This window comes from Epinephelus fuscoguttatus, linkage group LG2 (genome assembly GCF_011397635.1).
Source record: "Epinephelus fuscoguttatus linkage group LG2, E.fuscoguttatus.final_Chr_v1".
NCBI lineage: Eukaryota > Metazoa > Chordata > Actinopteri > Perciformes > Serranidae > Epinephelus > Epinephelus fuscoguttatus.
In genome coordinates, this window is record NC_064753.1 from 42,003,734 (window position 1) to 42,018,685 (window position 14,952).

General features: G+C 43.5%; 1 protein-coding gene across 5 annotated transcripts in view; it reads left to right on the plus strand.

Annotated features, from left to right (window-relative positions):
* The window catches only part of nav2a (neuron navigator 2a), a 139,887-nt gene that overhangs the window by 95,197 nt on the left and 29,738 nt on the right, over positions 1 to 14,952 (plus strand). For all 5 annotated transcript variants that reach the window (XM_049595156.1, XM_049595162.1, XM_049595169.1 and 2 more), the window contains 7 exons: positions 3,288 to 3,417; positions 5,851 to 6,169; positions 6,312 to 7,035; positions 8,182 to 8,401; positions 10,386 to 10,660; positions 12,505 to 12,570; positions 14,662 to 14,706. In XM_049595156.1, the coding sequence (XP_049451113.1) occupies positions 3,288 to 3,417; positions 5,851 to 6,169; positions 6,312 to 7,035; positions 8,182 to 8,401; positions 10,386 to 10,660; positions 12,505 to 12,570; positions 14,662 to 14,706 (1,779 nt within the window). The remainder of the gene's footprint in view (positions 1 to 3,287; positions 3,418 to 5,850; positions 6,170 to 6,311; positions 7,036 to 8,181; positions 8,402 to 10,385; positions 10,661 to 12,504; positions 12,571 to 14,661; positions 14,707 to 14,952) is intronic.

Genomic DNA, 14,952 nt, shown 5'->3' on the forward strand with positions numbered 1-14,952 from the left:
CCGTCTCCGTCTCCTGATTGGCCGTACAGGGCCCGGCGGTGGTTAACTGGCGGGTTGCTTTGCCAGCGGGAGGCTGTGGGCTGGGCCACGCCGCTTGGCCTGATCTCTAATTAGCACTGGCTTGTCAGTTAGTCAGGGTGGATCTGTCTGGGAAATTGCAGTCTTGCACACACAGACACACACAAACCATAGCTGGGAAACACACAGGAAAGCGACAGTGGGATGAGGATTGTCCTTCAGTTTCAGGGGGAGATTGTCTGTGATCATGCGGCTTTGATTTGTGTTGCCGTTTGTCTCTTGTTAGGTTGAAGTGGCTTATTTAGGGCTCGGGGTGTGTTTGTGTGTGTCTTGCTGGGCTCTATTAGTGGCCTTGCTGCAGCAGTGAAGTGGTTAACAGTCCCGGGGGAGGCTCATGTTACCAGCAGCAGGGCAGGTCCTTCCCTCCTCTCTCCCCCTCCAGTTTCTCTCTCAGTTAGTCCAGAGAGAGACGAACGGTGCCCAAGGGATGAAGCATCAGTGCAGCAAGCGACAAAGGAGCTCAATCTAGGAACAGTGCCAGGACGAGAGGGAGAGGGTGAGAGACACTGAGAAGGCTCAGAGAGGCAGACAGAGAGGGAGTGGGAGACATTTGGCTGTGTGAACTCTCTCAGCGGCATGAAGTCATGAAGCTCTCTGTCCAGCTTGGCATTTTCCCGCAGCACTCTGGTTCCCACGGCAACCCAGGCACCCTGACCAGGTAGATGTGTGTGTGTGTGTGTGTGTGTGTGTGTGTGTGTGTGCGCGCGCGCGCAAGGGAACTTGTAGTAAATCCAACTGGTTCAATCTGTGTTCAGGAGGTGCTGAGATCTTTATGGGTTTGTAAATGTCTGTTTCGTCATTGCTGTCCACATATCTTTATTTTCTCTCTGCACATTTGTGTGTGTGTGTATATCTGTGTGTGTGTCTGTGTGTGTGGGACTTTCCCCTGTGGCTGTACGGATGAGCTGAGACCGTTGTGGTCAGTCTAAATCTCTCAGCACCTCTCGGCTCGTCTGTTCCACGGATGCTTTCAACTCTGCTGCTGTTTGATTTATTCTGCCGGTGCCTCCAGAAGGAAGTTATGTTTCCCCCTCTCTGTTTGTCAGGTTGTTAAAAAAGCTGCAAACGCGTTTGGCTTGAAATCTGCCGGGGACCAGCTGATTAGATTTCAGTGGTAATCTGAGTCTGGGATTTGAGCCATTCAGCAATCTTTGTTTTTGTTTAGTTTTTTCAAAAGCTGTAATTATGATGTTGTGTTCATGTGCTGGTGGGAAACATTCAGGACTTCCAAGTTGGCGGCTGAACAGCTCTGCATTGACTTGCCGTCTTGCTCGTCTGAAAATCTAACTTGACAGATGAATGATGAATGAGTGGTGATAAGTGCTGGGTGTTCAACTTCAGTGCTTTTTTTTTTCATGTCACAGGCATCAAGTATCGGAAGTTGGCATTGGATGCTTGGTCGGATGCTTAGACTCACTCTGAGATGTTTTCTACATTTTTAGGAATCTACTAATTTCAGGCTGTATTTTATTTAGGCAAAGTCTTGTTTGGCAGCTTGTGTTACCACAATATGTAACACTGATCTTTGGACAAGTTTGGTTTATGTTGTCAAGTTAAAAAGTAGAAAAACATGGTCATATTGCTCCAACTACTGTAAGCTGTTGGAAATAGTGTTGTTTGGTATCAATAAACTAAGAATTATATTGGCTATAGCAACGAAGAATTTCAACAATATGCTGACCTACTGGTAACATAATTTATCAAGCAGAAATGTCAAACTTTTTCTGCTTCGAGCTGATAAAATTATCTTTTTATTTTGGACTATTTGTAGCACAGTTGTCTTCAACAATTTGAAGACATCATCCTGGGCTCTGAGAACTTGATGGGCATTTTATAGACTAATCTAGTTGCGGAAAATAATCAGCAGCTGAATCAATAATGAAAGTAATCCTTAAACTTAAGGTCTGGTTGGTGTGATAGGAGTAGAGGGGGTGTGTCAAAGAGGGGTGTGTGTGTGTTATTAGTCATTATTGTTTCACTGCTGTCATACAAAGACTTCCTTGATGGGTTTTTATGTATCATTGGTCTTAAATGATTAACTGAACGGACCCCAGACGACTGTGGAAATACAGATAGTTTGACAACACTGGCTCTGTGTGTGTGTGTGTGTGTGTGTGTGTGTGTGTGTGTGTGTGTGTGTGTGTGTGTGTGTGTGTTTCCTCTGGTGCAGCCAACCCTGCACTAGCCATGACCATCAGCCTCCCTCTGGTCCTTTCAGAGCGATGTTTGCCAACTGGCCGGGCTTCCTGTCCCCCACAGACTCCCAGCGGATGCACGCATGCACAGACACACAGACACACACACACATATTTACAAATATCCTGCATTAACTCCCGGAGTGTTTGCTCTGTTCAGATGGGTTTGTTTGAACAACTCACAGACACACACGGACACACACACACTCGCACAGAATCGCACCCTGTGATGTCACCCCTCCGACAAGCCTTTGTTCGTAGGATAGACAACCCCATTCAGCCTGTTGGTGTGTGTGTGTGTGTGTGTGTGTGCTGAAGTCAGTTCAGACGGAGAATAAAGAAAGAGACTCCAGGCAGTCAGAGAAGCTGGATCCATCTTTTTTTTTTCTTCTTCTTTGCAGTTTTATTTTGGTTTAACACTGGAGTTAATAGATTAAGTTTTTCTTCTCTTTTCATACTAAGGCATGTATTTATCAGAAATATTTGCTGTCCTTGTAAAATGAAGTGTACAAAGTATTTTTTAGTTTTAAGTTTAAGGGTTTTTTTTTAAAGTTTTTGTATTTGTATTTGTATTTGTTGTATATGTAGGGACACTCAGTATGCATCCATAAACGCTCTTTAACAACCACACTTACACACTTACAGTAGTTATATTGCAAGTGTAGATGTGTATAAATCTATGTTTAACCTAAAATATAACACAGGAAGAAAAGGACAGAAGCATCAACTTCTGTTTCACTTAATTTGCAAAAAAACCCTCACTCTTTCTTCTGGATCTTTGTCTGTAAATGGTTCAGCTGACTGATGCACAGCAGCATTGTGTTCATGGTATAAGAAGCTTCACGTCTCACTGCTAACTGTCTGTTGAGTGTCTCTTCAAAGAGGAACTAAACATGTTCCCGAAGAACCGCCGTGACGCTGTCTGCCAAGAGGACTCCCCCGTCCTCTCCACTCTCCTCTCCAGATTGACTGTTTAAAGAGGACTAAAGGGAATCTGTGTGTCTGTGTTTCCAGCTGGGATGACAGCAGCTCTGTGAGCAGTGGCATCAGCGACAACATCGACACAGATGACATCAACACTAGCTCCTCCATCTCCTCCTACGCCAACACGCCCGCTGCACAGCGCAAGGGCCTTAACACACAGGTAAGACTACACATGCAAACACACACATACATCCACATTTATGAAAAATATCAAACTTTTTTATGGTTGTGCTGCAGGCTGGGATAGCCAGTGTCATGTTGGATCTGGTTCAAAGTTGGTTTATCATCTCGATTAATTCAATCCCATTAAATCTTTTATTCTGTCCTCCCTTTTTATTAGAAAAGGGCAATGTACAAACATTTAGACGTGTGTGTAAACCGCAAATATGTAATATACCTCACAAAAGTTGAGTTTTAGCTCTTAAATTACATGGTTGTTAAAAGCCAAGGTTCAATTAAAGAAAGGATTTGTATCAGTAAGCATATTTTATACTGTGTTCAGGTATGATTTGAATTCTGTCACACTCGAGGTGTACATGTGGTCCAGTGTGAAGCTCATGGATTCCTAAATACAAATCAAAGTGCAAAAAAACCACTGAAGTTTTCACCATATACAAAAAGGCACCAAGGCATGTGATGCACAATTTCCATGTCACCAATAGGACCACATGAGGTTCATTTGAAGGCAGCACAACATTCACATTTGGTCTGTGAAAAAATGAGATCTACAATGCAGGAATTGTCAGTTACCGTTTGTAAACACAACATGCAAACTTGGCCCCTCCTCCCTACACTGCTTGTATGTACACTACCGTACTATTGTAGGATGTTTCATTGTAATAAAAAAGCCAGTATTTTAGCAAACAGAGCTAACTGCCGGCACCTACCTGTGTAACAGAAAACACGCCAACTCCGTGTTGCTCTTCATCCCCATCCTCTCCTTCACTGCTCGCCAGCAAAAATGAAAGTAAAAGCCAACCCCAGATTCACTTTAGTCCACTATTTTTAGCAACAGGTTATAAAGTCCTGACCTCACCTGCGTGCTGTTATTGGCTGGAGGCTACAGACTTCAGGCCAAAGGTTGCAGCCCAGCCACAGCTAAATAAGGAGATGATACAGGCAGAGGGAAGGGTCTCTGCAGATAAAAAACAATGCCACGCACTACTAGTGGATCAAAAGTGATGATTGAAAGGAATTATTTTTGTGTGAGTCTCTACATTGTTTTCTAGGAAAGTCCTACATAGTATACCCTTAAATAGCATAAACTCCATATGGTATTGTGAAATAATTGGATGAAATGTAAACTTAATGTATCAAGTGGTAAACTGATGCAACCGTTTCCTTCCACTTGGCCTCATTTCTCTAAAGCCAGTCTGTCCCAGCATTCCTCTGCCTTCAGAGAAGAATGTGAGACTACAGCTGTGAACTCACAAAGCCAAAGCTGATGTTGACTCTGGCCTCAAATCATTAAACACTGATTAAGAGCCACTCCCCTTCAGGGAAAGTGATCGGTGAGACGATAATATTGTCAGCTGACTCGCGTGTACGTCACGCTCACGGCGTTGTGGCGTGATGTGGAGCCGATCGCCATGTGACGTGTGTCCGTTATGTCTGCAGAGGTCGAGGTGCTGGATGAAAAACAAAGGAGGGCACAAAGGAGCCTTTCTCTCCGTACAGCAGCCCGACACAGTGCAGGTTGATTAAGTCTAGTTTAAATTCTGTGAGCAGAGCAGCTTGCCGCATTTTTGTAGTGTTGCCGTGGCAACCAAAGAACGAACTTAAAAGCAGCCATCACTCCTCAAACAGCTGTAATTTACTGTTTGAAAAATAAAGGCTACGGTAAACTGGCTGAGTTATACCCCAATTTAGAACAATTAAAACTTCTCAAAAAGTTTTTTCAAGTTCAGCTCTAACTTGCAAACAGAGTGTTTTAGGTTTTGAAAAAAGACAAACGAAGTTGTAAAGCTCAGGATGATCATGAGCAGCAGCTATTTCCACTTTTTATTGTCAACAACAGTCATCACAGACAACCAAAGTGGACTTCTTTGCTGTGAGTGCAGCCTAGCATAAGATTTGACTCTTTAAAACACACTTAGAAAGCTGCTTTGAAAGGAAGCACTCTAATGTCATCTCATTTTAATGGTCACCATACAAAATCCCAAAAGACCAGCATCTTCTTGACTTGGGATTTTGCTTATGAAGACTTGTTTAAAGACTTAAAACTGATGACAGACTTGAGACATGACTTTAAGTTCAAGGCTCTCTTTCAAAAACATGAGCTGTTCAGCAAAGTGGAAGCAGAGAAAATGCCTCTCTCTCATTTCAAGTAAGGAGGAGACGTCTTTCTGCTCTGGCCCTGACGTGGTCAAACAGCTTCCCCACAAACTGCTCAGGTGATGGTGGTGTGGACGCTGGCAGGATCACACAGCATGATGGCTGTGGTCATAAAATGGAGTGCTTTTTAGAGGCACTTGGCAACGTCTAATAAAAGACACTTTCTTCAGCAGTAATAAATCTGACCTACCGGGTGTATGTGTGTGTGTGTGTGTGTGTGTGTGTGTGTGTGTGTGTGTGGGTGTGTGTGTTTTCCCAGCCTGTGACGGATGCAGAGAAGCACTCGGCTTCCACAGCAGTGCACCAGGCCTGGTCAGGAGACGAGGTGAAGAGGCCAGACGGCGGGTCAGACAGCGGGGTCAGGATGGAGCCGGGCTCCAAGTGGAGCCGCCGGAACCCCTCTGACATCTCCGACGAGTCAGACAAGGGCGGCTCAGGGAGGAAGACCCCCTCAGTGTCTCACACGGGCTCTTGGAGGAGAGGCATGAGCACTCAGGTGGGGGTGACATCCCCCCGGACTAAAAGCACCAGTAGCACAGGCTCCTCGAGCTCCACTGGCCTCAAGACCCACAGTTCAGGTAAGAACGACCTCCACCACCAATAACAGAAAAAACAAACAAATAAATAAATGATAGATTACTTATACAACAAATATCAATTGTTACTGAACCATTCTTTATCTCCTCACTTCGCTGTTATGTCTCGTTCTGTGTGCTGCAGGTAAAACAGATGACGTCAAGGTGTCAGAAAAGGGTCGTCTCTCTCCTCGTCCTAATGGTCTTCACCGCTCGCCCTCAGATGCAGGACGCAGCAGCGGTGATGAGGCAAAGAAGCAATCGATCCCCACCAGCCGCACATCGACCACAAACGCCCTCACTCACACTGTTTCAGACCCCCACTCCCAGACACACACACTCACCTCACGCACTCCTACCAGCACCTTCGGTTTCAAGAAACAGGGCCATGGCATGGGAACCATGGTTACTGCCAGTGGTGCAACTATCACAAGTGGCTCAGCCACACTGGGAAAGATGCCCAAATCTGGGGCTCGCTCACTGGCAGGAGGGTTGAAGGCTGGCGGGCAGGATGGCGGGGTGGCACTGGGTCACCATGACGACAGCTTCCTCCCCATGAGTGCCCGCTCCACGCTGCAGTATCGCAGCCTGCCGAGACCCAGCCGCTCGGGAGCAGCTGCCCGCAACGGAAACCGGTCCTCCACCAGCAGCATCGAGGCTGCTGTACTCTCTGTCACGTCTCACGGGAAAAACTCAATGAGCTTGACCAAGGCCAACGGCTCAGGAGGCGTGATGGCCAACCAGACAGATCGGGAGAAGGGCGTCTCAGAGATAGACAACCTGAGGAGCGGAGTGGTGATGCAGAGTGGAGGAGCAGCGACTGTTCCTTTGACAGGAAGACAGCAGGTTTCTTCACCTACACTGCGGAGGTGAGCACACACACACACACACGTGCACGCGCGCATGCTCTTGCAGACATAGTGGCGGATAAGTGATGATGAGACATGCTGAGTGGGGTCCTCTTGTATGGGCTTGAATTTATCCACATACAGCCCAAACACACACAGAAGGCCATTTAAAAAGACAGTAATCATGCAGTCACAGTAAATGATAAACAGTGGTGAGTAATGATCACATGTGTGGGCTTGTTGTACACACTGACAGACATACACACACACACACACACACACAGGCTCAGTGAGGTTATATCAGGCCATTGTGAAAGGCAGGCTTTGAGCCGGGCTGATCAGCTGCCAAGCCTCAGCCTTGGCGGTGCGGGGGGGGAGGTTGGAGGGGGAGGGTGTGGTAGAGGGTAATGGGCGCTGAGTCTTACCTCAGTGCTCTGCCCTCATTAATGTGAGGGAGTGATAACTCTTCAAAGAGGCTGTGTGCTGCCATTATCGCCCACCGCGGCTCCAGTCATCATAGCCTGCCATTTAGCTCTAACCCAGGATTAGTAGAGAAGCAGGAGAGAGTTTTTTGTCTCTGTGTGTGTATGGGTCTGTGTGTGTGTGTGTGGGTGTGGGTGTGTGTGTGTGTGTGTGTGTTGGCCTTGAGAACACTGACTCTACCTTTCCTGGCTGCAGATCCTCTCCTCTCTTCCTTGTTTCATACAGTAAAGAATTATACTGGTGTTTTTGTCTCGCCAGCCTCCATTAAACTCTTTGATCCAGAACAGTCATGAATATTTTACATGCAATTTGTTGTTTAATTTTCTGTTAATATTCATAACCCCTGGAGGACAAATCCTAATGATTTTTTTAACCTCATGACCCTTTGTCTTGCAACAGCATCGATTTTAAATTTACATTTATACAAAAAAAGATAGCTTAAAGCAACTTTGACACCTTAAAGCAATGTAGCATTATAAAGCATTAAAAGATGTGCAAAATGTGTACATAGATACTAATAAATAATATAACTACATAACATTAGATTCTCCTTTAAGGTCACATTAGACAGACAGAATATGCATCCTTCGCATTGTTAGGACATTAGGAAATGACATCCTTTGATTTATTCCTGCTCTTTTAGCTCCTGGTCTCACCCTTCCTCCCCTCCCTGCTTTTACACAGGTTGTTTGGTGGGAAGCCCAGTAAACAGGCTCCAGTCACCACGGCTGAAAACATGAAGAACTCCACTGTCATCTCCAACCCCCACGCCACTATGAACCACGTGGGCACGGTGCTGGAGTCCCCCGACGGAGGGCTGGGAGGCGTGGACAGTGAGACCAGCAGCCTCCTGTTTGGAGGCAGGGCACAGGGATTAGGGATGGGGACGCTGGGCAGCGAGCAGGTGAGCAAGAAACAATAATGGAGACAATGGATTGGTGTGTCAGTCAGCTTACTCTGTAAATGATGAGTGTGGATAACAAAATCATCCAATATTTGGCTGTAATTCTCCATGGTAACCACACACTCCAAAACTTTGGCATACAGAATATGTCAGGTCCTGGGCTTTTTGATTCATGAGTGTCCAAAGTGATGTATATTTCCTTTTAAAATGACTGACGTAGCCTGGTGTATCTTTAGCACTGTGTAACAGGAGCAGCCACTTATTCATTAGTTTCACTGCTATTTTTAGCTGCACACATTCTCCAACTGCCCACCAAACATTACTTACCATGAAAAGGGGGAAAGCGCATTTTCTTTTCTTTGGAGTTTATTTTGGAGTTGCATTTGAATTCTTTTTTAGCCAGGCTCGTGGCGGCAATGTTGGCACGTTGGTCTGTTCACCACTTTGGTCCAGATTCTAATATCTTAACAGATTGCTCGGGGCGTCGGTGGCTTAGTGGCAGAGCAGGCGCCCCTGTACAAGGCTGTTGCCGCAGCGGCCCGGGTTCAACTCAAGCCTGTGGCCCTTTGCTGCATGTCTCTCCCTCTCTCTCCCCCCTTCACACTTCACTATCCTATCAATTAAAGGCAAAAAATGCCCTAAAAAATATCTTAAAAAAAAAAAAAAAACTAACAAATTGCTGTGACATTTTGTACAGACATTTATGTCCTCCGCGGAAAGAATTGTAATAACTTAAAGGGGCAGTGTGTAGGATTTAGTGGCATCTAGCACCCATCCCTTTCCAAGCATTTAGGAGAACCTTTGATTACCTTCGGGATAATTTGTGCCACCAATTTCAAGCTGCCACTTAAATGTATAAAAGTGATAGGCCCTCTCTAGAGCCAGTCTTCGATTTGTCCATTCTGGGCTCCAGACTATCACATACTTCTGAATATTGTATTACTTTTCTATCATTAGATCCCCCTAAATCCTACACACAAGTCCTATAAGAGTGATAACAACGTATTCCATTACAATGTGAAAGGGTTTACTCATAGTGATGAACCTTTAGAGTTTTATCACCGGAATCGGTAGCTCTTTGCCCTCGGCTTGATGTAGCTTTATGGTGAGTTTCAGCTTATTGTTTAGCTGTCTGGCCCACAGCTTCACTGTTGTGGTTTACTCTGACTAATGTTAGTGTTTGTAACAACTGCAGGCAGCTGCTTTCAGCCAGAAAACTCTAAAAACCACTGTACACCACCTGCTCATTAGCAAACAGCAGGCTAACAGTCAGCAACTGGCTGGTGAACATAGTGGAGCATTTAGCAGCTAAAGAGGCAGATGGTAGAGACCAAAAATGGACAGAAACACTCATGACCAATCAGATTTGTCATCATTTAATTTTAGAGCTATCGTCTTTTCTACACAGGTTTGTGGTCAGCTGTCAAGTCAGAACGTTTGGGCTTAAGACTGAAAATAATTATGTACCTTTGAGCTTAGAGATGTTTGTGCGATGACAACGAGGCTTTGGCGGGGACACGAGGATGATTCTGTTCTCACCTGACTGATACCACAAACAAAGTGTTTTCAGTGGAAGTTCAGATGGGTAGTGCAGGAACTTGCTAGACTAACTGTAGGCTACGTATTGCAGCAAAAGTGTAAACATGCTCAGTCATGAACTCACCGTCACCTTCTCACATGATTCATGAGACTTAATCAGACTGTGTCTCAATCATGAAGTGACTCACTGTGTATTGTTTTTAAGCGGCAGTCATGTCTCAACACAAAGTATGCATAGGTTCAAAAGTTTAAATGGTTATCTTAAAGCAAATAAACCATTAAATAAACATGAAAAATGCGTAAGAGAAGCAGAGAAAAGCTGCACATTCAAGAGAATAAATGAATTACTAAAGATATGAAGTGACTAACTGTCACTTTATATCTCAAAGTACACAGACTGTCACCGATTGTTAAAAACAATAACCTCCCCTCCACCCCTCCACAGGCCTCCAGTCCCGGCTCAGTCTACTCCTCCACTGGACCCTCCAACAGCCTGACGTGGGGCACCACCTTCAGCAGCTCCTCCGCCCAGAGTAGAGAGAGCACGCTGGGCGGGCACGGTGGGACAGGCAGCATGGGATACCCCTCCGTCAGCAGCATGCACACCAGCAGCGAGTCCATCGACATGAGTCTGGGCAGCGCCGGCCACGGGACCCACAGGGAGGACACCCTGTCCGCTCTGGGACGTACCGGCAGCGTCAAGACCGGCATGTCTGAGAGGTGAGGAAAGTGGGGAATTTTGGGTGTCCATTTTTAAAAAAAAAAAAAAAAAAAAAACACCATCAAAATTCAAGTCAGTCATCTGTTCTTGCATCATGCCTTCATCTGTGTGGTATATGAGGTTGTTTTCAGGTTCCTTATGTACACTCAAGTAAGAGTGGGTTAAACTGAGCAAGGGTGCATTTTATTGCTGAGTTTGACTTTTCATATGTAAAAGACTGACGTTTCGGTAACATTTTACTTGTAGGTATCTACATAAGAGTGACATGACACTGTCATAACAATGACATGGCACGGTCATGAACCTGTCATGAACATTATGTACATGTCATAAGCGTTTATGACTGCTGTCATTAAGTGTCATGCTGTTTTTATAATGACAAGTTGACATTGTTTGCGTTGTCTTGATTATGACAACTTGACATTAATCAAAGTGACATTACCAGAAGATGTCTTTGTCATGACAAGTTGACATCAACAAGAAATGCACCTCTTTTTGTGTTTATGACAAGTTGACATAATGATTATTATTGTTATGACAAAGACATCTTCTGGTAATGTCAAGTTGTCATAATAAGGACATCCCAACAAATTTAATGTCAACTTGTCATGACAAAGACAACTTCTGGTAATGTCACTTTGATTAATGTCAAGTTGTCATAATCAAGACAACCCAAACAATGTCAACTTGTCATTACAAAAACCAAATGACACTTAATGATAGCAGTCATAAATGTTTATGACATGTACAACATGTTTATGTCAGTGTCATGTCATAGTTATGACAGTGTCATGTCACCCTTATGTAGATACCTTCAAATAAAGTGTTACTGAAGTTTCTTTGGTACTTCTAATTAATGTTATTTCAGAGGTAACTACTTTTATGTAGTTAAAATAAGCTTCACTTCAACCGGTTAAAACAGCTGAAATACTGCTTGCACATTCATGTATCTGTAATAATAATCCAGGAGAAGAATGTATAATATAATTCTTTGAAAGGGGTTCATCTGCATAATACTTCAACTTTTTATTCTACATTTTAGTAAAATTCTTATTGCAGTACAGGTTTCTTTTAACTTCTTGACATCAATACTGTCACTTAAAGGAAGACATCACCCACAAAATGACCATTTGTCATTTGTCATGCTGTGTTACCTTGAATTTATGAAGTTCATGTCTCCATGGAAAACAGAGAACATATTGATCAGTTGAGGACCATCTTTAACAACAGTAAAACTAAACAAAAACATCAGTTTACAAATTCTTCCACGATTAAACACTGAGCTGATGTGAAACGTATCTTTGAAATATGCGAGAAAAACAAAGTTTTATTCATGAATTCAAGGTAACACGTCATGACTGACTGATGTGCAAACGATCATCTTGTAGGTGAAGTATTCCTTTAAGGGTTTAAATACTTTTTATCTCTGAAATCGTCCCCAATACTGACATTAACTTCTTTTAAAGAATCCAGAATCGCGATGATGCAGCAAGCATCTGTCGTGGCGAGGTGTCGCTCCTTGTTTGCCATTCTGTCCACGCTCGAGCAGAGAAACAAAATCCCATGGCATCCTCAGTCGATTACACAGTAATTGTGGTCATTGTAGGGGATTCCATGCTGACAGGTTGACTGTGTAATGTGACAGGAATGTCTCGGAGGAAACTTAATAGCATCTGGAGTCGAAGCTTTGAGGCTATGACATCACCCTCCTCACTGAGTTTCCTTATTAACGTCTCTGGTGAAGAATCTCGCAGTTGAGCTCTGTTCTGAAGGATTTACTTCATTCTCTAAAACTTTCTTTCTCTGTGTCTGTTGTGCGTTTTTCCTTCCTGTCCTCAACCAGTCCCCTCTCCTCCCCCTCCGCTAGCCCTATATTCAGCCGAAACACGCTGCCTCGGAAGCAGGACAGGTAAATGTACCTGTGTGCGGTGTTAGGCTTCTGGTGAGACAGCTGTGGAGGTTCCTACTGAACCACCACCTGCTGCCACACAGAGAGCATCACAGAGAGGAGCTGTGTGTGTGGTAGCTTGTTGTGTTTGATGGTGTATGTGTGGAGGTGTCTCGCTCTGTGTGGCAGTTTGTGGTTATTTTTAGGACCTCTAGCTCCTGTATGAATGGGAACTTGTGAGACTGTAAACATGAGGTTGTCTGTGTGGATGTTCGCAGCTTCACTGTTTTTGTTTAGTGGTCCGTGTTCACATACTGCCACCTTGTGGTAGAATTTTATGTGCAGATTTATCCAGCAGCATGAGTTTAGGATGCTTATCATTGATTTTACACTGCAAAAATCTCAGTCTTAAGCCATGATTTACCATCTCTGAACCCTTAGAGTCTTTAATTAAGCAAGAATTTAAATATTCAGCCACGCTGAGATGACTGAAACTGTTTCAAGAATTTTCTGTAATCAAGTGTGATCTTATCCCAGTGATGGGATCTGCCTCTTTTAAGAAAATTCTTGCAATGATTTGAAAGAGGAGTCTTTTCAGTTGTCTTAATAAAAGAGTGAAAGCCAAAACTTAGGGTGCTTTCACACGGGTAGCTTGGTTGGTCCAAACCAGTGGAAAAAATGACTCATTGCATTTTAGGTCTAGTCTTGTTCCTGTTCCTCTTTGTTTTTTATAAATCACTCACCACCAAGAAACACAATAAAAAACACCAATGCACGGAGTCCAGCTCAAGGTTGCTTCCCATGATGATTATGTACCACAGCCTCACATTGATAAGACACTCACTCGAAGGACAATGTATGGTGTGCAATGTGTGTTGAATGTGCCTACTCGCATGGACGGCCACAGTGTTAATAGGCAGCGTTGTGATAGTTAGATGCAAATTATTGGAAACTGTTTTGCGTAAATAAACATGCATGTTTAAATGCTTTACATTTGCATGAACCTAAATATACGGGAAAATATACATTCATACAGTTCTACATTCCCAAATCATCCCTGAAATTATACAGACTGACAGGTAACTTGTTCGGTTTTGGCAATTCCTATCCGGTATCCTCAGGACACACATGACGAAATCAAATTCCAGTGACATATATTTATGCAGCACTTTAATGCTTCTTTTTCATGCTTTTTATTGTTTCAGTAAGAAAAAAATTCTACAGCAACCTAAATCATGACAAATAGTTATATCTAGATATAACAACAGATAAGATAGTAAAAGTATATTTAAATATAGAGAATAAATACTATGTACATACTGTGTGTATAAAGCCACTGTAAGGCACTTTTACAAAAGAGTTAATGAAACAAAATATAAAATCAAATAAATAATGTGATTAAAATTAAACCATATACAATGCTTCTGATGTATATATTTATGCTCTTATGTGTCACAAAGAGCTCACAGAGAAATAAATGATTGTAAGCATTAATAGTATTATTAGACTGCAAATCAATTGCATGTTATGAATAATGTGTAACGCAGAAAACAGGACAAAAAGAAGGCGTCTTGTACTGTAATGAATCAAGGCTTATTACTGTGGGATTGCTGTCACACACTTTGTAATGGACTAAATGAAATGATAAATGACATGGAGTCAGATACAATCATAGCAGTTTTAACAGCCTTTCAAACAGGAAAAATACCCTCGCTGACATGCATATGTGTTCCCATGGTTACAAGCGTACAATAGCATACATAGCTTAGCTTTTAAAAACATGCTAAAATCACATATGTGCTATCATGAAATCCTGTGGTTGGTTTGTTTTCTTTCACACCACAAACCAACTGCACCAGAATCCGTTTGGAGGCAGGGGAAACGGACCTGTGTTTGTTTTAACCAAAGCAAACAGGTTAGGTGTGAAAGCACCCTTACTTGATCAGATAGAGATTTTTTGCAGTGTGTAAGTTGGGATGTAATAGTGTCAATAGGAAAAATGTCTTTGCAGGTTAAAGATAGTATTGGGTAGTTCTTGAGAGATGCAGCCACATGTTTCCTTGCCTCCTTGCCTCCTTTGCTTTCCTCCTCTGAAGTGTTTCTCTCCCACAGCGGGCCACACTGTGGTAGAAACACTCTGCCCAAGAAGGGACTCAGGTACTGACCTCACTTCCTGCTGGACATGTTGCGCTTCCACACACTGGTTCACCAAATTGTGTTCTGTCTTTCTTTTGTTTCTGCGTCTACATTCACTCTCCGAGGCTTGTGCTCACGCTTGATAAAAATGCTTTTGACGTTTTTGTGTTTGGCACTTGGCACATGTGTTGTGTTGTGCTTCTGTGACGAGGCATGTCACTTTGTATCACAGCTATCACTGTGTTGTTCTGTAGCTGGCTTGCGTTC